We start from the raw sequence: 23,596 nt of genomic DNA on the forward strand, positions 1-23,596 counted from the left end.
TTATTAGATTTTGCGTCACAAATTTAAATATTTTATTGCGGATTAATAAATCATTCTTATTTTATCGACTACAACAACATAATAAAAGTTCTTCGCTCATATAAATGTTAGCTATGCGCCAATAGCTGGCCAAACGGCTGGACCTAATTGACTGGAATTGTTTTTGGAACTCATTGGTAACCCAGGGGTGATTTTCTCAAAGTGTTTTAAATTTCACGGGCAACCTTGGGTATACTTTACTATATTTCATAAATCAAAATCCAATGAAAAAAATTTGGGAATCTTATATAAGGTTTTTTCAGAATTTTCTCCAAGATGAAATCCAATCAAATACATTTTTTATTAAACTGTATTTTAAGATGACATTTGAGCCTAATAGAGAAGCAATCCTATTATTTTATTTTGAATAAAGTTGAAGCGCATGATTTGTGATTGTTCTGGCGATATCTTTTATTTCTGAAGTTTAACATTGTTTATAATCTTTTTTAAGTAATTAACTTCAGCTAATTTTGCAAATTTAAGTTCTGCAGCAAAATCAATATTTTAAACTTTTCTTCGTAAAATATTATTCTTTTCTGCAGAATTGACAAACTCCATTTCCACAGCAGGCAAAACTTTTGTTTCAGATGGCGCTCAGCTTCAACAGATAATCTCTATATCCCCGGTGTAAACTTGTGAATCATATGTTTAATCCCATAAAAAATATGGAAATCCAGTAAAAGTTGTTTAAGAAATGATTCAAAAAGTTCTTCAGCGTCGTAACAACTTAAAAAGATATTTGAAATCAATATTGATGTCCTTATTTAAAAATAACATCTTTTCCAGATTAAAACAACTATAAAATTGAATATTAATAATTGGAACTTCAAATGTAGAAATATAGAAATTAGAAAATTCAAGTTCGTGGCAAGCGTTTAGTTATTTTTTTTTTTGGCTTTTCCTAAAGATATTAATTTTTATGAGCATCTTTATTGTTACATTATTCAGAACGCGTAAATCAATTCTATAAAATTAGATTGTAAAGTAATTGATTTGTTATGAGAAAACCGTGCAGAAAATACTGGAATTAGTAATATCATTTTTCTCTGTTAAGTGGCAATTATTTTTTAATATACCAATCATATATCAATAATTGGAAGACAACAACATCTGAACATGCCTTTTTCATCCTTTTTAATATTTCATGTGAAAAGGTATATAAACCTAGAAAACGACCGTTGTAAACCAGGCATTGACAATTTTTGCATGTTGATTCCTGCTGTTCTAGGATGTTTTGATCCCCCTGATGAATGGAAAAATGAATGCATCGACCCCCTCCTCTTCTTTCAGCCAGGTCATGTGATTCCAATCTCACCAAACTTTACGCAACCCTAGCACATGGTCATGTAAACGTACACGGGGTAGCTGTAATGCTTGGTGATATTACACAAGTGCTTTTCACCAGTATGTAGCCACTTGATTGCTTTCACTTCAACCACTTGTTTGCAATAATACTTGCAGAAAGTACTTGTGTAAATTCACATGCCCAGGTTTGAGTAGTTTTCGCGCATTTCAATTTTTATTGTGTATATACAGTACAGTGCACACTATACTGCAGTGTGTACACAATTTTTCGTAGATTTCTTAAGAGAGTGTAATTATCCTATAACAGGCCCGAGATCAGAACTTATAAAATGGGCACGTACTTTTAAATTTAAACTTTTAAACAAAAGTTATCACTGCAAAGTTTGACTATCACAGGGTATCGAAGAAAAATTAAATAAATCCATAGCATAAGATGGAAATGAGATGGAAATGAATCCTTTGGCCGAATTTAAAGAATTTGAGCCGCGGCTTAAATTTAAGACGCGGCTCAAATATGGTTGGTTCCACTTGGTTATTCAATGTTTCAAAATTTAAGCCGGCGCTCAATTGAAACCGGTTTTTGGTGGATTTGAAACACGGCTCAAATTCTTTAACTTCGGACTCTTGATTCACATCACAAATGTTTTGACTTTAGCAACGACTAACATTATGCATATTTTGTCAAATTAACGGGATATAGAATGTGCAAAGCTTGAAAAAAAAAAAAACGCTTCAAGAACATTTTTTCTTTAATCTCACATGTTTAACCATTGTTGCAAAGTTTTAAACATTCCATGAAAGATTCTAGATTTCATGATAAATATATTTAACGATTAATGTGCAGAGCTTGTGGTTTAAATCTCATTCTTTTCAGTTTCAAAGAATACGTTCAATTCTTTAAATTTTTATAACAAAAGCTCCCATGTATGGAACAGTGGTCGACGTTTATATCAATACAATGAAGACGAATTCTTAATGCTTTCATGTCTGACAAGCGTTCTTCAAATTGAAAGTTTACATGTAAGCAAAGAGACGCTGTTAATGGCCAGTTCTCGTTGTTTATATGTTTTTCTTGTAAATGATGTTGAAAGCTGGGTAGAAATCAAAATTAAAATAGAAAGACGTTATTGATATAAAGTAGGACGACTGTGATACATGGATTTATAAATAAAAATGTACCATAACTTTTTTAAACATTCAAATATTTTTTGAATGAATTTTATTTAGTTACAAAGCAAATAGTTTTACAAAATACTTAGCAAATCACGAATTAAGTGAAATGGGCCTGTTTAAACTTCATGTTCCTTTGACTATTTAAAGTCATAACTTGATTCTAAATGTTGTCCTTCTATTTTAGAGTTTTCTGGTTCTCACTGTACTATGATACCCCGTCCCAACTATAAGTAAACTGTGAACATATTGTTTAAAGTTCAGTATTAAACTTTAATGCTGCTCTCAACTTTTAATTATTTAAATTAAAATCATGTCTGCCCGGTTCTATAGTTTTTCGATAGTTCATACAATTACAATATAAGCTTAAACTGGCTTTCTCTAAACTACAGGTTCAGACTTTTTTCTGGATTTTGATACTTTTTACTTTGTTACCCGTTATGTTCCATTAGTAAGTACAACTGTACTTAAAATTTAGTTCTTTATATGTAGTTGGAACTACATTGGCAATTTCTCTTATTGTGCAATTTACAAACGAAAAGTATACGTTTTTAGAAAATATATATATTACTAACAATACTGGATTAATATTTGATCCTACTTATTTGTGTGTTTTTTAACGCTGTTTAAAGCTTCTTTATAACAGTTTTTGGTCGTCTTTTATCCAACAAATTCATCCATTTTCTCTTCTTCAAAACCAGACTAGTAAAGGTAACATGGTTTTAGTCTTAATCTGGTTTAATAAAGAATGTCCTAAAATTCAAGACAAAAATGTCTTTAACCTGTTTGTTATATGAATTTGATGATGTGAAGAAACTAAATTATCAATGAACAATCAAAAAGAAAATTGAATTGTATTTTCTAATAAATAAAAATGCATTCAACGGCCTTTAAATAATCGTTCACCATGTTTTTTTCCTTAAAATACGCAAAGGTCAAATTATCTTCATATCTATTATTTTTTTGACGTCCGATATTATTTGTTTATTTACTGTCTGTCCAACTATCTCCGTGTACTGCATTCACCTATAAACAAGTTGTTGGTCCCTGATAAACCATTTGTAGATCAACCTTATTGAAAAAATATATTATTAACAGGCTAAAACTTTTGACGAAAAGTTTCAAACGATTTACTTAATCCCTTTAAACAGCTGACAGAAATTTTACCATCTATCATTGGCCGAGAGAAATCCTTTTTGTTTTTGTGGCCTCGGTTTTTTTGGGTTCCGGGCACAGTTTGTTTATTCTTATAAAATAATATAAAATATAATCTGTGGGTGTCAAAAGAGCATGCAACGTCAATATTCTTGCTTGGAGTGGGGGGAAAACTTCAAAATTTGTTGAGCCCTATCTAAAAAATAAGTGGCATTTTTTAGATAGGGCTGTAAATTTTAAAGTTAAATTAAAATAGTTGGCATGGCATTCTAAAAAACCAAGGGTTACAAATGTTTAATGAAGGGGTAAATTTAAGTCTGGTTGGGTAACTGAATACAAATGTGCGAGTGTAATTTTTAAAATCCAATTTTTAAGGAAAGAAGGAAAATAAAAAGAATCTGTCGATCTTACATTTAAAAATGTTATAGTTAAATTTGAGTTTGATTAAAGAGTGTAGGTTTTAAAAAATTACTGTATGGGCATATTTTTTTTAAATTTTCGAGAAAATTAACTTTTTTTGGAACTATATGGAACCCTGTTAAGGACTGGGATGGTTTAATCAAAATTATGGCATAACAGCCCCTTTAAGTTGAAGGTAACCGCCAAAAAAATCCTTGGAAAAAAGTCCTAAAATTTTACACTAAAAAAGTCCTGTGCAAAAAAGTCCTTTTATTAAAAAGTCTCCGGAAATAAAGTCCTATCAATATGAGACTTTATTTTCTAGGACTTTTTTTCTGGCTCCAGTATGATTTTATACAAAAAAGTCCTCGGAAAAAAAAGTCCTCTAACAAGTGAAAATGCATGATTCACAATTCTAGGTTTTTCTTTTCCTCGGATTTATTTTCTTCAGGACTTTTTTTCCTGGGATCTTATTTCCTGAGACTTTATTGGCAGCCCCCAGACTATTTTAGGAAAAAAAGTCCCAGGAATCCAAAACACAGGACTTTATTTCCAGTGACATTTTTTCCAAGGACTTGATAAAATTCGGACTTTTTTTCCAAAGTTTTTATTTCCAGGTTTTTTTTACAGAAACTTTTTGTTCCCGGGACTTTCTTACATAGATTCAAGTTGAAGCTACACTGACCTTTTTACTTTCCTCCCAAAGCCATAAAGATTATGTGCGTATCGTTGAGGTTTTAGAGTTTGGGGGTCTGTATATATCAGATTCTAATCTAATAAAAACTTTTAACATACAATTTTTGATAATGTGTAGTCCGTATTCTAAGAATCCAAAAGATCCTTAAAAATCCATATAGATAGAGGTCTAGGCTTATCCTGTTTATTGGTCGTGTACTCTGTTGTACACTATAGAACTCCTTGTGGAAAATATAATCGAGTTGTTTCTTTGATGAATTATAGATAAGATATATATACTGAAGTATTTATATTTTTCTTATTTATATTTGTAAGGTTCTAGCTTCATAAATAATGTCCCAAATGATAGTGTTGGGTTCCACAAAATTTGGAGAAGTTTCACAAATTCAAAAATTATTTTTCTAAACATTTGGTTTTCATACACTATATAAAATGTTAACCCTGGGAGAAGATGTATACCTGAACGAACTAAAAGCCGAACCAAAAAAACGATCGCTCATTTGGTTAGTTAGTTTGTTAAAGGGTTAAAATTTTAATTTTTTTAGTGTAAGAAAATCAAATGTTTTTGAAAAAAACAGTTTTCAAATTTTTTTTAACTTCTCAAAATTTTGTGAAGTCCAAATCCCTTAAAAGTCTTAAAAAACGAAAGAATTCGTATCCCCAACACTACCACAGCCTTTAGAGACTATCATTATTTTTATATCAAGGGTTAAGACTCACAACAATGGTGTACTAAATAGTATCTTGGAGCAATGTAAACATAACGGTGCTGGTGGTAAGCGTAAGTTTTGTTTAATTTTCTCCCAGAAAATGCAGTACACTTTTATGATATGATATGAGGGTCCCGTTGTACCTTTTTCTCGTGTACCCCATGAATTTGTCTGAACAAAGTAAATGTTTTAGCATCAATCTGCAGCTGCTGCCTTGGTGAGACCCGTACATAGCTGTACAATTTGTACAATTTGTACAGTTTGTAAGAAAATGCGGTGGTAACCATAAAACTAGGGAATCCCTCGAAATAGCACTTGGAAAACTTCTAGATATGTCCCATGAAGAGTTTCAGTTCTAACAATAACAAAATACAAAACATTTCTAAAATAAAAGAAAGAACAAACGACGATTAGTCCATAGTTTTCTGGTTACCACTGTAATATAGTTATATAGTTAGCGTGTTTTTGCATGATTTTATCATCTATTCTATTCTATTCTACATAGTTGATTAGTATTTGTACGTTTTCTCTGCTCATGTAAATAAAAATATATATACACATATGTATATTTGTATAAAAAAACTACAAAACTGTAAAATATTACACAAATTCGTCCATTTTGCATATTATTCTTACAAAAATGATTAGTTATTTGAATATTCCTGACTCCTGAAAGTCAATAAACCGGAGTAAGCTGATTATCAAAATTGTTTTAAAAAATAATCCGATTTATGCAATATTAACTTAATCTGATAAATCTTTAGTGTTCAGATTTTATAAAGTTCGTTCCGCGACGAAAATAAAATAAAAGATGTGCTTTTCCTTGTAAAAATTCGACTATACACATGGTTTAAATAAAAACTATTGAGAAGGTTATTGTCGTTTTTCAATCTGAACTAAACCATAACTCGGCCATTTTATCGTTTACTTATTCTGTAAAAATCTACTGATTTAATTTTAAGATTGTGAATTGTTATTGGCATTCTTCAACATAACTGTTGCTCAAAGTTACGCAAACAAACTATTAAAAAAAATGATCTAAACTATTTCGAAATTTTATGCTACCATTTTGCTAGAATATGAGAATGTTTTAATGTTTATTTTGAATTAAGTTATGTTTAACCGAATATTTGACAGCTATTTCTGTTTTCAAATTCAAACATATTATCCGTTATTTCAAAATGCGTTCATGGTTGTTTGATATTACGATCAAAATGTTCGTGTTTTTTTCTGTACAAGAAATTTTTTTGAATGATTAAAAAAAATCCTAGTCGTAAAAAAAGTTTAGCATGCAGTAGTTTAAATTTCAATTCTTATTGACAGGGACTGTAAGCGTAATTTCATGTAACCCTCCATGCAAAGATGTCAGACCCTGATACACTGTGGTACTTTTGGAGGCTTTGTCTGATCAAGTATGATTTAGATATCAATGTTTATAATTTTGATTTCTCTGCAAAAGTGACTTACGCATTTCTGTACGACAGGCAGAGATATAGGAATTATCAAAACTGAATTTTTTTCAAGTTGGAAAAACAAAGATATCCTCCACGTTCTTGATCAGATAGAGGTTTCAATGGTACCGTTGTTAATCGGACATTGCCATCTTTGGATGGAGGGTCACTTGTAATTATGCGTACACTCCCTTTATATCATATTTGAAAGGTTGTATATAAATGCGTAAAAAATATACAAACTATGTTAATCTAAAGGATTTTAGGTAATCCAACTTTATTATGCCATTTGCATTTTACAAACGAGGGAACGGAAATTAATTAATTTGAAAATTTGTTAATTAACATCAGTTAAAGGTTAATTTTTTTAACATTTCTTTCACGGATTTATTAGAATTATAAAACTTTTTGAATCCATTTTCTAATCCATGATTTTTAAATGTCTTATAATCTTATACGATAAAAAAATTAATTAAGGAAAGATAAAGAATAAAACTTCTATTAGTTTCAATACTAATTAAGGTGGAGTATGCATGCATATTCAGCATATTTTTATGTTTATAAGTATTTCTGTGTATTACATACACACATATATATTTTTTAGTAAATATCTTTCATTTTCCGGAAATTAGAGCTTGAATTTTGTCTTGCATAATGCATTTGTTCAGCTTGTTCTACCTTTGTCCAATTTTTAGAGTTTTAAAAATTGATTGAATTTAAAATTGTTTCTTTTTCGGAGTTAAAAGTTTTATATTGACCTAATCTAAGGATTATTATAGATTAGACAATTTTGTTTATCTTAATATTTCTTATTTGTCTTGTTCTGTCAACTATTCACTATAGGACAACTAGAGAACTAGAGAACAACAGAACAAGAGAACTAGAGAACTAGAGAACTAAAGAACTAGAGAACTAAAGAACCAGAGAACTAGAGAACTAGAGAACTAGAGAACTAGAGAACTAGAGAACTAGAGAACAAGAGAACTAAAGAACTAGAGAACTAGAGAACTAGAAAACTAAAGAACTAGAGAACTAGAGAACTAGAGAACTAGAGAACTAGAGAACAAGAGAACTAAAAAACTAGAGAACTAGAGAACTAGAAAACTAAAGAACTAGAGAACTAGAGAACTTGAGAACTAGAGAACTAGAGAACTAGAGAACAAGAGAACTAAAGAACTAGAGAACTAGAGAACTAGAAAACTAAAGAACTAGAGAACTAGAGGACTTGAGAACTAGAGAACTAGAGAACTAGAGAACTAAAGAACTAGAGAACTAGAGCACTAGAGAACTAGAGAACTGAAGAACTAGAGAACTAGAGAACTGAAGAACTAGAGAACTAGAGAACTAGAGAACTAGAGAACTAAAGAACTAGAGAACTTGAGAACTAAAGAACTAGAGAACTTGAGAACTAGAGAACTTGAGAACTAGAGAACTAGATAACTAGAGAACTTGAGAACTAAAGAACTAGATTAGATAAATATTAAACTATAGAACTAGATAACTATTGAACTAGAGAACCAGAGAAGGCCTCAAAGCGTAGAAATAAGAAACAAGAAACAAGAAGAAAAAAGAAAATAGAAAATTGAACAAGAACCATTGGAAGGGAAATCTTTGATGATAAGCTCTGCACTATCATATATAATCATTTAAACCGTTAGCGAATGGAAACAAACATTAGAGATGGGAGCTTGGAAGATGCCCCCCTCCCCCTTCAGCTATTTTACTCTAGATGGAAGAGAGAGAGTATCAGGATTGTGTGTTTTGATGAGTCAAATGTAAGACATGAGTAAATAAAGAGTTCAGGAAAAAAAGCAAGATTCTCTTAGCATAGTTCTAGCTTGTAGCATGGCATACTGCAAGGATATCCCAAAAATATCGGGTTTTTTTTAAAATAGCCAAAATATAATTGAAAGATGTATGAACCACAAAATATTTTCATCTGATATCATATAAATATTTAAAGAATATTGAAGAATGATCAGCTAAACAGAAGATACAACATCAGCCTGAGAAATATAACATGCGTAAAAAAAATATTGTAAAAAAATATAAATTAAAAATAAAAATGTAAAAGAAAACTAGAGAACTGGAGAACTAGAGAACTAGAGAACTAGAGAATACAGTACTAGAGAATATAGCACTAGAGAATAAAGTAATAGAGAATAGAGAACTAGTGAATTATAGAACTATAGAACGAACGAAAAAGAAAGTTAAAGAACTAGAGAAGTAGAGAACTAGGGAAGTTAGAAAAAAAGAGAACTATAGGATAGAGAACTTAGAAAATAAGAGAACTAAAGAACTATAGAACTGATGAACAAGAAAACTAAAGAACTAGAGAAGTAGAAAACTAAATAACCAAAGATTTGAATTGCAACAAGATAATCTAAACAAATCCACAACATTATTTTTAATTATCTATTTTTAGGCCGGAGTAACTGGAGGAGCAATGGCGTCCACAATGGTATCAGAAGGACACAGGTTGGTCCCTTTTAAAAATAATATTTACAACAACCTTTCTCACAATTACCTTCCTAATAACTTTAGCTTTGTGCATTGTCCAAATAATGTTCTTTTAACAATAATGATGAGATTGAACTCTGATTGAACTGAATTGTGCAAAGGAAGGGTTTTAGAAATTGTTAAAAGTCAAATTATCCCAGTATCCTCCTAAATCCCAAAGCTTTTACAAGTTCCACAAAAGATTTTTGTCTTCAAAACATTAGAGTTTACTTGAACTGGGAAATTTCCCTGGAATTCCTAGATTTAGCTCTTCAGTTCAATAAAAAATTCCACTGGATATCAAGTTCAGCTGTCAAATTCCTTCAGTTAGCAGGATATGAAATTAGGATGCAATTTAATTTAGAACTAACAATACTAAAGCTGTATGTTTAGGCCTTCTACAGGGATCCCCGTCCTTCACTCTGGTTCCCACTTCCGCCACGGTCTTCTTCAGCTGATGATCCACACAATAGACCCACTTCACGACGGTAGCAGTAGTTTTGGTAGAAGCTTTCTCCACTTCCACGTGTCCTGGATATTTTCCCGCCAAAACCAAACCAAACCAAATAATTTAAATTTAGACCAAACGTCGTGACTTCTTGCTACTTTCTATGATTTATTTTTACGTCTATCTGGATAATTTCTTATCCCTGTGAATAGAACGATGATAAATGATTTTTAGGTTTAATGGAAAGTCTAATATATTTTTCATCTAATATCTCTATGAAGAATATCTTTGCCGGTTTTTTTACTTTTTAGCAAGAGATTATTTTTCAATAAATAATTGATTCAATCATACAAAAGCATCTTATCTCTTTTAATATTAAGCTTTATTATCTTTTATATTAAACCCCATTTAAAAAAATCATTTTCAGTTCTATAGTCCTGGTGCAAAGAAAAATCCAAGGAATCTATCCAGGACCAAATGTAGAAATTTAGTGACATCACTTTTTTAATAGAATGCATGTATCATTATACAAGTAAGAAGAGTGATTTTTGTTTGTCTCTAATTCAACGAAAGAACCTTTTTCAATATACATACAGAACTTTAAACAAAGGCACTTTGGACGATATTTCAAATGACCCTCCATTTAAAGAATTGCATATACCAGATTCATAACGGTAACTTTTAAACCTTTGTCCAAATAAAAATGACTGACATATCCTTGTATTTATTTCTGAAAATTTATAACTTTATTTGCAGTTTTGTAATAAATCTGAAGGGGCCAGGGACAGGGGAAGAAATTAATCGAGCCTTTTCTAAAAGTTAAAATTTTCTGATCTCTATATCTGTCCAACCTGATGGTGTAAACCTTTGATATTTCAAACTATGATAATATGATCCATCAGAATTCAAAGTATAAACTGTCTAAGGTCTACGGCATCAGTTTGAAAAGATATAGAGATTAGAAAATTAGAGTTTGTTGCAAAAACTCCATTCCTTTGCAGATTTTTTTCTAGCTAGAAAAACTGTTACTCAAATAAAGTTGTATTTGGTACTGTTGTGAATAAGACCTGTAATGAAGGGTCACTTACGTCAAAAGTCCATTTAAGAAAATTGGTAAAATATCGGAAATAAATTCCGCTGGTCCAATCTTTCAACAGTTCTTTTATCTAACTATTGATTGTTTCTTTAAACATCAGATATATCCTTAAATAGTTTTAAGTCAAAGGTTTTTACAAATTGTTGAAAATGAAAATTGACTTGATGAAAACTGTAGACACACAAAATTATCTCAATATAAAATTATCTTTAAAAATCTTTTGTTTGTTTTTAAACAGTTAAAGATTCTCAACTCTAGATTGAATGCATGCACTTTGCATAAGCAAAGTTTAAAAGATTTAACTTAAATCAATCCATGCATTGCATTAGCACAATAAAATTATAATATATACATAAATACAACAACTGCATAGATAAATACTTTTTCACCCAAAATCATAAATTTTGTTGTTATGAGCTCTTCTAGAATTCAACCTATTCTACCCTTTCTATTAAATAAAAATAAAATACAAATTAAGGCATATAAACTAATTTGGTAATTTTGGAAACAAAAAACTTGGGATTGCTTGAACAGTTTTTAAATCTTGGAAAAAGTATTTATAGCTCTATTATAGGAGCCTTAACGACGATTACTTTCTGTTATTTTTACTTATCACGTTATTAATTTAATATTTTCAACAATAATTTAGGGTTTCATTTTCTTTTTGTGGACATTTCACACTACACAAGAAAAAGAATAAATTTCATTTTATGCTGCACAGAACTGATATCCTCTAGTATTAGCGAAAATATGATAAAATAGGATTTTCTCAATAGTTCTTCAATAATAGGAGTTTTGATATTTAAAAAATGTAAGATTTCAATCTAATGAGAAAGGAATTGAGTCTTTGCCACAAACTCGGATTTTTATTTATTTTATTTATTTAAAACCAAATGTAGCAGACTGTAGATATTTCAAACTAGGAATTCTGGTGGATCAAACAATGTAAGTTTGAAATATGAAAGGTATGCATCATCTGGTTGTTGAGATATAAGTATTATAAAATTGGGATTTGTGGCAAAAACTCAACTCCTTTACTTAAATTTCACATTCTTATTCATTATAGAGCTAGACGAATTCATTAATTTAATTTACTTTATTATCATTTTAGAAAAATTTTGATTTATTTATTTCCTTCTTTTTTATTTTCTATAATTTACCTTCATGGATGATTAATTCAATGAGAATAGAACAATGAAACCATTTATTTTTTATAAGAACAGAATTGTATGATTTGCTTTTAAAAAGAGTATTTCGATGGAAAGTTTATCAAAAGTGATTAAACAGAACAAAATTTTATTCATCATCTGATATTTTTCAATTAAATTTCTTCTAAAAAATATTTTTCAGGTCATAAACAAAAAATTTTAGTTAAGTTTTGTTTTGAAAAACACTGAAAAATCGTCATTTTGTACAAAATTCAAATTCTTTAAATATTTTGTCATGAGTTGAAATTCAAAATGTTGAAAACTTTAAAGAGTTTTCAGCGTTTTCTGCGGTATACAGTTAGATTTCTAATTTAAGCTTAACTTAGGATTCAAATTAGTTTTAGAAATGTTTCTGATTGGTTGGATAGAATAAATTAAATAATCTAATTTATATTTAATCCAGCATGAAAGTACGTTAAATTTATGTTAAATAGACTTAGATAAATAAGAAATAAAATAAGTCTTAAATTCTCAAATAAGTTTTCCACGTCTAAAGTCATTAATTTTTTCTTATTTTATTTGCTTTATCGATATCTTTTTCCTCTTAAACCAACAACCTTTCTATCAATTTTCTTATCCAAGGTTTCTTTTTTAAACTTTGTATATTGCTTTCAGTAAAAAAAAAATTTTCTTTTTTTTTCTTTTCTTCGTCGATTTCTATTTCTGTTCCTCATCCATATCTTTAAGATTCTTATATTTGCTTCCTATTTTCTTTATCTTACTTTACTTCTTTTTCTTCTTATTTTCTTTTTCTCTTTTCTATTTTCTCCTTCTCTTTTCCTTCTTCTCCTTTCTCTTTTCCTTCTTCTCCTACTTTTTTCCTTCTTTTCATTCTCTTTTCCTTTTTCTCCTTCTCTTTTTCTTCTTCTCCTTCTCTTTTCCATCTTCTCCTTCTCTTTTCCTTCTTCTTCTTCTTCTCTTTTCCTTCTTCTCCTTCTCTTTTCCTTCTTATCCTTCTCTTTTCCATCTTCTCATTTTCTTTTCCTTCTTATCCTTCTCTTTTCCTTCTTCTCCTTCTCTTTTCCATCTTCTTCTTCTCTTTTTCTTCTTCTTCCTCTCTTTTCCTTCTTCTCATTCTCTTTTCCTTCTTCTCATTCTCTTTTCCTTCTTCTTCCTCTCTTTTCCTTCTTCTCCTTCTCTTTTCCTTCTTCTCATTATCTTTTCCTTCTTCTCCTTCTTTTTTTGCATCTTCTCCCTCTCTTTTACTTCTCCTTCTCTTTCCCATCATCTCCTTCTCTTTTGAATCTTCTCCTTCTCTTTTGCATCTTCTCCTTCTCTTTTCCATCTTCTCCTTCTCTTTTGCATCTTCTCCTTCTCTTTTGCATCTTCTCCTTGTCTTTTCTATCCCCGTTCTTCCTTCTTCTCCCATATCTGTTTTTCCCCCAAATATCATATTTTTTTCTATACATATCCCCTATTTTTCTCTTCTCCTTTAAGTTTTCCTTTCCTTTTCCCCATATCAATTCTGTTTTGTATCCCGGCTTCCATCTTCCCTTAATCATTTTTTCTTTCCTTTTTATTCATTGGTCTCTTCTTTACTACCATTCCCAGCTTTACGATGATTATATTTTCTGAATTTCAAAAACATTTTTTATTTAAAGCGAATTCAATTTTACACATTTCATCATTTTGAGTAAAATTTTACATCTTTGTTTCAATCTACCCCCTGTCCTTTATAGTCTTAGCCTGCTATATACTTTTATAGTTTTATATCCTGTTCATCCAACCTTCCCCCCAAAGTGAATAAATACTAAAGTGGAACAGACTAAGGAAACGACGACAGGTTGGGCCATAAGGTTTTATTTGGTTTGGAAATAATTTCATGAAAAGATTTCGTTTGGAAAGTAAAGACTAGAAAAAATAGACTAAAGACCCATGTAAATGTCGTCTTCAGATAGAACTTCGAAATTTTCACGATTTAAAATCAAAAATTTTTGTACGTTTCTATGTAGTTTATATGTAAATAATATTTAGTCGCTTAATCAATTCATTGATTTTCCCTGGCACTTCTAATTCTAAAAGAATTTATCCTTAAAACTGATTAGTTTTGTTTCAAATCTCCCTCCATTTTGAAATATGTTTGTAAATTTCTTAAAACAGATCTATGTTATCATCCAGAGGCGTATTCAGGGGGGCTATGGTGGCTCATCCCCCTCCTGGATCAGTGGGGGGGGGGTCGGCCTCCCCCCTCCCAAAAAGAAAAAGAAATGTAAGCCCTTAATATCTTTAAAACTATGTATAGTTCTCAACCACTCTTAAATCTGTCAAAATACAAAAGTGGAGACCAAGAGATATATTTCGTAGATCTTCATTTTTCGGTATCACAAATTGTGCATTCCTTGTTTTACAGATTATGCTTGCAGGCATTATTGTGTTGTCTGAAATCATTTACTGTGCAGCAAAATGGCTAAAATTCACTTCTGAAATCTTAATTTACGTTAACTTATATTTAAGTTAAATACAAATTCTAAGTCTGTGTTTGTAAACAAAGGGAGTCCAGTTTCTGTTGTACTGTACACTCCGTATACAGACCAATTTATATATATACATACATATTTCTAAATACTTGGGACATAAAATGTCGTCATCCAACTATGAGTTTGGTCCACTTTAGTATTTATTCACTTTGCCTTCCCCCCCCCCCTTTCCTGTTCGTTTAAGACTCCTGATCATCCTTCTGTTTTATAAACCTGTTCATTTCATACCTCGTCCTGTTTATTAAAAACCCCCCCTGTTCATCCTATTCCTGCCCCTCTTAATCTATGCTGTCCTTATTTCCTTTCCTTCAATCTTCAATTACTTCGCTCCACCACCCTTGCTAATGAATCACAGGAAAAACTCCTGAGAAAAGAAACATTTAATAAAAAAAGAAGAAATAAAATCATAGAATGAAGGTGAAGAATTTTTACTTTGTCCTTACTTTCAATGTAAAAATTTTCCACTGACATTTTATACCTTTATTTCTATCTTGATCGTAAATTCATGCTTAATATTTGACGTAAATAATCTATTACTCCAAATTGGCGTATTTCAACTATTTTTGCGGATTTTTTAAATTTTCAATATTTTAGGGAAAGTTGACGAGAAAGCGACTCAGCTCCATGCAATTGCAAGTCTCAAGGTAAATAAGAAATAATTCAATTATTTGATCAAAAGGTTTTAAATCTTTATCGATGAACTAAATTTATTTTCTGAATTTCGTGATAGGATATTGAATCCGCTCTCTCTCTCTCAGTACATTAATTGACGTCAGATTAGATGAAATCTATTAAAATTATTTTTATCCCTCGACACAGAGAGGCCTGTTATACTGTGAAAGAGGAAGACGACATTTAATCAATCTTGATGCTGTTATAGGGCAGATTATTTTACTAGTAGCTCAAAAATCAAATTAACTCATTATGTAAAGTGGGCCTGAGAACAATGTACAGAGCCCGCGATTTAAAAGCTTCGGCTCGAGTCTTAATTCCTTAAACGCAGCTTTAAGACCCAATCTTAGACCCAACTCTGACGACAGCTAAGTAGACAGTAGACAGTAGACAGTAGACAGTAGACAGTAGACAGTAGACAGTAGACAGTAGACAGTAGACTGAAGACGGTATAGACTTCCTACACATATAACTGTAGATAAATGGCGCTGTTAAATCTAGAATAAATGATTATTGGAGTTCTACTTTGTATTGGTTTAATCTAACGGAACTTTGTATTCCTTTCAGATTCTTTCTGCAGGTCTTTCTCAGGAATTCTAGCTCCTTACAAATCTTTTTATGTATTTCTAGGTCATTCTTGTTTCTTTTAAATCTTTTTAGGACTTTCTAGTTCCTTTCAGATTCTTTTAGGTCTTTCTCGGGTATTCTAGTTCTTTTTTAGATCTGTTTTGGTCTTCCTGAGGCATTTCAGAGTATTCTAGATATTTTTAGGTCTTTCTGGGCAATTGTAATTCCTTTCAAATCTTTTTTAATTCAGCTAACTAGGCATATCATTTCCAGTTCTTTTCTGATCTTTTTTTAGTGTTCTAGTTCCAGGATTTACATATGTATAATGTATATTGTATATTCTAAGGTTTAAACCAAATATCTTTTATTCAGGTTCTCTTGGATGCTACTAAACCCCAGGATGGTGTGAACGGTACCGCTGACGGTCACCAGGGGGAGGGTGGGGATAGCGGCCGGGCAACTGGGTCAGAGGTAAATTTTTCAAAAAGATTTCAACGCTAGTAGTTTATCCAACTATTGTTTGCGAACCTATTATTTGGTTAGGTTGGACTTGTTGATGCGTACACAAATTCAGAGCAGTTGTCCCAAACTGGATTACAGAATGGAACCACTGGGGTATCCGCCCCAACCTATCCCGTCCAAATTAACGTACGTTTACCATCTTCTAAACCTGTACGTTTACAGGATATCTTCATTTTTTACTTTTAGAAAAGTTTTCTGATCAATGAAGAATTCCTATAAAACTAAAGAGTACTGCTGTAAACCTGCTTGTGATAAAAGGCTTGAAATTTGTGATTATTTAAACCAAAAATATAGATAAAAAGTCCTTTTGTGTTTCGCATACGCTGATATTTTTTGTATTAAAGAAAATCAACGCAATTTAACCGTGGGAATGATAAACGACTTTACTATCGTCTTTATCTTGTGCATTTAATGATATTGAGGCAATTTTATAATCAAACCCTAAAGTGTTCTAATCTCAATATTTTTGTTAAAACTTGAGATATACGGTATTAATGGCGTAACTTATTGTGCATATTAAGTTTAAAAACAAAATAAAAATAAAAATAGAAATCGTCAATGATTTCTGATCATTGTTAATTGGCAGAACGCGTATGGAAAAAGGCCCAATGCGTGACCGAAGGAATGAATACGCCAGACCACATTTTGGAAATCTCATAACAAGATTTTTCGATGTTAACTGTTTAAAGTATAGTTACGTGACTATCTTTACTGCGTTCACGAAAAAACTTCGTGTGAATCACGAACGGTTAGAAGGTCGTCATCACACTGTACTTTGTAGAATACTAGAATTAGAACGCGACCAAACAGGACTTATTTATCTATGATTTTGCTCTAAACCTGTGTTGTGTACCCACTAAGTAATCTATGCCTATGCACTATATTCCGAGGAGCACCCAAACTAGTAATTTAACTTCAAGATTATTATTTAAATTGAAATTCATTCCAAAATTCTTATTTCGCATGCTGTCTTCTTTCAGTGAGTCAAATAAGACGAATTTTTAATTCGAAAATTCTGCTGAAGGCTTAGGAATAATATATCTTCAGGATTTTTTCGAAGGAATTAAAGTTTTAAAAAAAACATTCACTTTTAAGGAAATGAACAGATTACTCGCCTCAAACCACAAATCTTCTAATCCTTATATCATTGTTACCTGATGGTGTAAGCATATGATATTTTAAAGTATGACTTAGATAGATAGATAGATAAAGTTTATTGCTAAAATACATGTATCTATGTACAGAACGAGTTTACAATTACATTTTGATGATTATATTAACAGACAATTAGGTGGAAAATAGCTCTTGGCACTTATCATGTGATCTGATAGAGTATATGTTTTAAAATATCTATTGACGTAAGGGACCGAATTTAATGAAATTGAGCCACGTCGCTGAACTACCTGGTTGCCAATTTAAATTTGTACCACCGATTCAAAGGCTAAGGAAAGATTTGAATCGGCGATTCACTTTTGAACCGGTGGAAAGCAGTTCAAATTCATTAAATTTGGCCTCTGGGTTGCTAAAATAAAAAGGAAACATAGATTAAAAAAAAGATGATTATTATCCGAATCGTTTTTAATATGATTTATGTTTTTCGGGCAAATACGTAAGTCTTTGAAGAAAGAAAATATTTTTAGAATGGAAATTTTGCAAGGTTGAAATTTCTAATAAGAAATCTTTGAATATCCCGAAAATCGCCATGTATCATAGGAATTTTTAAGCTACAGCAACTTTTTTGAAATAAAATAATGACATATAATTAAATACTTAACTTATGTTCTTCGCAAGAATTCCCCAATTTTGACTATTTTAAAGGGACAGACCGGCTATGGTAGTTAAGCTGAGTTTACAGTGTTGTGGACAAATTCTTTAGGATTCATTTGAGACATATAAAACTTTTTAAAGATCTGTAAATCCTGAGTCGACGTTTAAAATCGTACTTTTCGGTGGATAAACATTACCTGGGGTAATTTGGGTCACCACAAGACGTTTAGAAGACACAAACAAACAGAAAGACACGCAAAATTTATAATAGTTTTTTTACTGGTTAAGTTTATTTATATACTCATCTTAAGAGGTTCTTGCAATAAGCTATTTTCAAACAAAATATGCTGGTTTTTCTAGAGTATTATCCTTGGTTCTCTAGTACNCCCTCTCAAGGCAAATATATAACTCTCTCAGTCTGTGAGAATCCCCGATGAAAAGCTTTTAGCACTAAGGATGGCCATCGTTTGAAGTTCGTTTTTACTCCTCATTTCGTGACTGGCATGTCCGATTTACGACAGTGCCCCGTCTGATCAAGTATAAACGAGATTTTTATCATCTTATTTTTAAAAATTGATTATTGTCGATTGGGGTTTCTCATAATATAACTTGCATATTTCTGCTTGAAAAACAATAGGGAAAATTGTAAACACTTTTTAAACAAGAAAAATGACAATTTTTATCATATATAGTTTTAAAGGGCACCATTGTGAATTTGGGCAATTCTTTCTTTGATTGGAAGGTCACTTGAAATTACTACTAATCTTCCTTTTCACGTTCAAGGTTTTTGACAGTTAAAAGTTTCCACAAGAAAATGAGATGACTGATTATTTGAAAATATCGTTTTGGTTATTATCTTTTGTAAATTTGCATAAATTGTAACAAAAAAGCTTATGAAAAATCATATCTTATTGTTTAATAAACATTCCGATTCAATTGTTACCATCCTGTAAAGTAAAAAAGCCTTGAATTTTTATAAATGGATCTTAAAATGGTTCCCAGCCTTATATTAGCACTCGACACTTCTTAAATTTCCCATAGAATTGAGAACATGGCAAATCAAGTCTTATTCTAAACCAACTCAATCATGGAGTCCTCATATTTTAAACACATATTTTAAAACTTAAAGGGACTGTAAAGGAAAAATGAAAGAGGGTACAGGCTGAAAGCTATTCACTTTAGCTCTTGAACGGGACCGAGGAAAGTTATATCTGATGTTCCTGTCTCAAGAAATTGATATAAAACTGTGTCAAATTTGTACGAAAATTCATATATATGCAGCAGAACTCCCACCACTGAGAATGCAGTATACTGGCCACGTGTCTATGTATGTATCACATGACAAGTATACTGCACAACCATTGGTGGAAGTTCTGATGACGTCATATGTACTTTCACATAATATTATCAATTATATCAATTTAAAATCAAAATCAAAATTATAAATAATAATTGGAGAAAACCTAAGTTACAATCAGGTTTCTCTAGGATATCTTTGTTTACAGGTTGGTTGCGTATTTGCTAAATATGACCCGTTTAAACCTACTATTTCTATACAAAATTGTATATATATGAATTTTCGTATAAATTTCACACAGTTTTATATCAATTTCTCGAGACAGGAACATCAGATATATCTTTCATGGGTTGCGATCAAGAGCTAAAGTGATTAGCTTTTAGCCCATACACCCTTATATTTTTCCTTTGCAGTCCCTTTAAAAGTGAATAGCTTTCAGCCCATACCCCCTTTCATTTTTCCTTTACAGTCCCTTTAAAAGGGTTGTACATGTTTTGTCAAGTGCCTCTTTAAGAAAAGGGTGGCATTTCTCATCCAGTACAGTACCCTTTTCTCGATCTGAGTGACAATCAGAAAGATATCTTCGTTTTTCTATCTAAAAAGTGTTAGCTTTCATATCTTCTGATAAAGTTGAGGCATTTCTTGACTTCAACTTAAATTATAATATTAATAAACTAATCTTTTTAACCAAAACCCGTAGTTAAACTATTCGTCTCATATTCACCCCCCCCCCCTTATTTGCCTTTCATGGTATTTTAATGTATTTTAATCAAAAAGCCATGTTTGTGAATTGCATAGCATTTTTTATCTTATAAACTTAAACAAAATTTCATCTGGATACTTTATTCTTTTGCAAAAACAAAAATTAAAATTTTGATCGTTTACTTTAAGTACAGACGACTTATGAAACTACGAAATAGGAAGACGACTCATGAAACTATGAAATAGGAAGACGACTCATGAAACGATTTTATGATTTGATATTATCTAATGAACACGGCAATTGTACGGTGAACACAAACCCCTCTTTACTAAAGGGACTGTGAGTGTAATTTCAAGTGACTCTCTTTGCAAAGAGGGTAATGCACGATCAAATGCCGTAGAAATGAACAAGTCACTTTTATAGAGAAACCACAATTGAAAAAATCAGTTTTTTAAAATTAAAAACATTGATATCTAATTAATACAAGATCAGACAAAGCTATTAAGGGTACCGATGCGAATCGGACATTGCCATCTCTTTGCATGGAGGTTCACTTGAAATTTCGCTTATAGTCCTTGAAATAATTTTACTTTCGAGCTAACTTTTTGCTTTAAAACAACATCAAGTACACATAATATTGCGTCTTTAATTTCCACAGTTTTATAGTTCCCATCGTGTAGTTTTATAGTTCCTACCGTGTAGTTTTATAGTTCCCACCGTGTAGTTTTATAGTTTTCACCGTGTAGTTTTATAGTTCCCATCGTGTAGTTTTATAGTTCCCACCGTGTAGTTTTTTAGTTCCCACCATGTAGTTTTATAGTTCCCACCATGTAGTTTTATTGTTCCCACCGTGTAGTTTTATAGTTACCATCGTGTAGTTTTATAGTTCCCACTGTGTAGTTTTATAGTTCCCACCGTGTAGTTTTAAGTTAATATCGCTGAAAACAGTACGGTATTTTTCTCCCAGCCAGAACCCCATTCTCTTCTTAACAAACGCTTTAAGAGCTTTCGTTTGAATAGAGTTTTCTGAAAAGAATATTCATTCTATTATATATATAGATATAGATAATTAGAACATATACATACATTAGTAGATTCTTCCTTTTGTGTACGACAATACAACATAATATCTATTTTTGGCTAAAGGAAATGAGTCGTTGCCACAAACTCTGATTTTCTAATTCTTATGCATTCGCAACACAATGTCGTAGACCTTAGATATTTCAAACTTTGAATTCTGTTAGATAAAAAAATCTAAGTTTGAAATATCAAGGTTGCCAAAATATAGATTAGAAAATTTGAGTTTGTGGCAAAGACTGAATTCCTTTGGGGAAACAATTCATCCTTCCTTAGTAGAAGAACCTATATTGGAGCCATCCTACCCTTGTAAGAGAACTAAGAATTGAACCCTCATTCCCTTGTAGAAGAACTAAAACTGGAACCATCCATCCCTTGAGCTCTAAGAATGGAACCATACATTCCTTTTAGGAGAACTTAGATTGAAACCCTCCTTCCCTTGTAAGAGAACTAAGAATGGAACCATACATCCCTTGTAAGAGAACCAAGAATGGAACCCTCCTTATTGGAGAACTAAGAACTGAGCCATCCTTTCCTTGTAGGAGAACCAAGAATGGAACCCTCCTTTTAGGAGAAATAAAAATGGAACCCTCCTTCCCTTGTAGGAGAACTAGGACTGGAACCATCCATCCCTTGTAGGAGAACTAAGACTGGAATAATACACTCCTTGTAGGAGAACTAAGAATGGAACCTTTCTTGAAGGAGAACTTATAATTGAACCCCCCTTGTAACAGAACTAAGAATGGAACCAACCATCCCTTGTAAGAGAACCAAGAATGGAACCCTCCTTGTAGGAGAACAAAGAATGGAACCATTCACCCCTTATAAGAGAACTAAGAATGGAACAATCCCTCCCTTGTAGGAGAACCAAGAATGAAAACCTCCTTCCCTTTCAGAAAAACTAAGAATGGAACCATCCTTCCCTTGTAAGAGAAACAAGAATGAACCCCTCCTTGTTGGAGAACTAAGAATGGAACCATCCTTACCTTGTAGGAGAACTAAGAACTTAACCCTCCTTGTAGAAGAAATAAAGATGGAACCCTCCTTGTAGGAGAACCCAAGAATGGAACCCTCCTTGCAGGAGATCTAAGAATGGAACCCTACTTGTAGGAGAACTAAGAATGGAACCCTCATTGTAGGAGAACTAAGAGTAGAACCCTCCTTATAGGAGAACTAAGAATAAAACCCTCCTTGTAGGAGAACTATGAATGGAACCCTCCTTTTAGGAGAACCAAGAATGGAACCCTCCTTTTAGGAGAAATATGAATGAAACTCTCCTAGTAGGAGAACTAAGAATGGAACTCTCCTTGTAGAAGAACTAAGAATGGAACTCTCCTTGTAAGAGAACCAAGAATGAAACACTCCTCGTAGGAGAACTAAGAATGAAACTCTACTTGTAGGAGAATTAAGAATGAAACTCTCCTTGTAGAAGAACTAAGAATGAAACCTTCCTTGTAGGAGAACAATGAATGGAACTCTGCTTGTAGAAGAATTAAGAATGGAAATCTCCTTGTAGGAGAACTAAGAATGGAACTCTCCTTGTAGGAGAACTAAGAATGGAACTCTACTTGTAGGAGAATTAAGAATGGAACCCTCCTTGTAGGAGAACTAAGAATGGAACCCTCCTCGTAGGAGAACTATGAATGGAACCCTCCTTTTAGGAGAACTAAGAATGGAACTATCCATCCATCCTTCATATTTCCTAGTCTACAATCCTAATATTATTACTGCGGGCATTTAAGTAAGAGCCTCAATTTATTCTTTACGGGAGGATTGGGGTTAAAGCATCAGATGTTGTGGTCAAGAAATGGAGAAGGGGAGGGGGGGGGAGGTTGATAGGTTGATATTTCCAAGAACAGACAGAGAAGACAGAGAAATTCTTTTTAAAATTAGATTTAAATTGTTCACATTGGTTGAAGAAATTCTCTTTCGGACATCAATGGAAAAGTTTACAACGTTAGACAATTGTATGATGTTTTGTCGTTCTTGTCAGGAGAATGAGGGTGAGGATGAAGGTGAGGATGAGGGTGTGGATGAGGGTGTGGATGAGGATGAAGAGGAGGAGGGAGAGGATGTATTAATGTTGTTGAGAGGATGAGGAAGAGGAGAAGAGAGGTTTAAGTCCAGGATAGATCTCTCTCCAGCCAAGTTAACAAGGTTATCCTAATTGGTTGGTTCAACTTATATAAAACTAGAGGTACTCCACACTCCGGAGCATAAGACAGGGTATACAATACAAATCAAACCACAACATATCAACAGCATAACAACAACATAACAGCAACATAAACCAACATATCAACAACATGTCAATAACATAACAACAACAGAACAACAA

At 31.9% G+C, this 23,596-nt stretch overlaps 1 protein-coding gene across 11 annotated transcripts in view; it reads left to right on the forward strand.

Moving 5' to 3' along the window:
* LOC111697334 (sodium/potassium/calcium exchanger Nckx30C) overlaps nt 1-23,596 on the forward strand; it is a 55,198-nt gene that overhangs the window by 11,167 nt on the left and 20,435 nt on the right. For 4 of the 11 annotated variants that reach the window (XM_023467294.1, XM_023467291.1, XM_023467290.1 and 1 more), the window contains exons 3-8: nt 1,268-1,333; nt 9,351-9,403; nt 9,818-9,927; nt 15,248-15,297; nt 16,265-16,363; nt 16,436-16,540. In XM_023467294.1, the coding sequence (XP_023323062.1) occupies nt 1,268-1,333; nt 9,351-9,403; nt 9,818-9,927; nt 15,248-15,297; nt 16,265-16,363; nt 16,436-16,540 (483 nt within the window). Of the gene's footprint in view, nt 1-1,267; nt 1,334-5,667; nt 5,692-9,350; nt 9,404-9,817; nt 9,928-15,247; nt 15,298-16,264; nt 16,364-16,435; nt 16,541-23,596 lie in introns of all 11 variants that reach the window. The other 7 variants (XM_023467296.1, XM_023467297.1, XM_023467301.1 and 4 more) reach the window with 4 other exon arrangements.

The sequence above is a fragment of the Eurytemora carolleeae genome, unplaced genomic scaffold, assembly GCF_000591075.1.
Source record: "Eurytemora carolleeae unplaced genomic scaffold, Eaff_2.0 scaffold10, whole genome shotgun sequence".
In the NCBI taxonomy this organism is placed as follows: Eukaryota; Metazoa; Arthropoda; class Copepoda; order Calanoida; family Temoridae; genus Eurytemora; species Eurytemora carolleeae.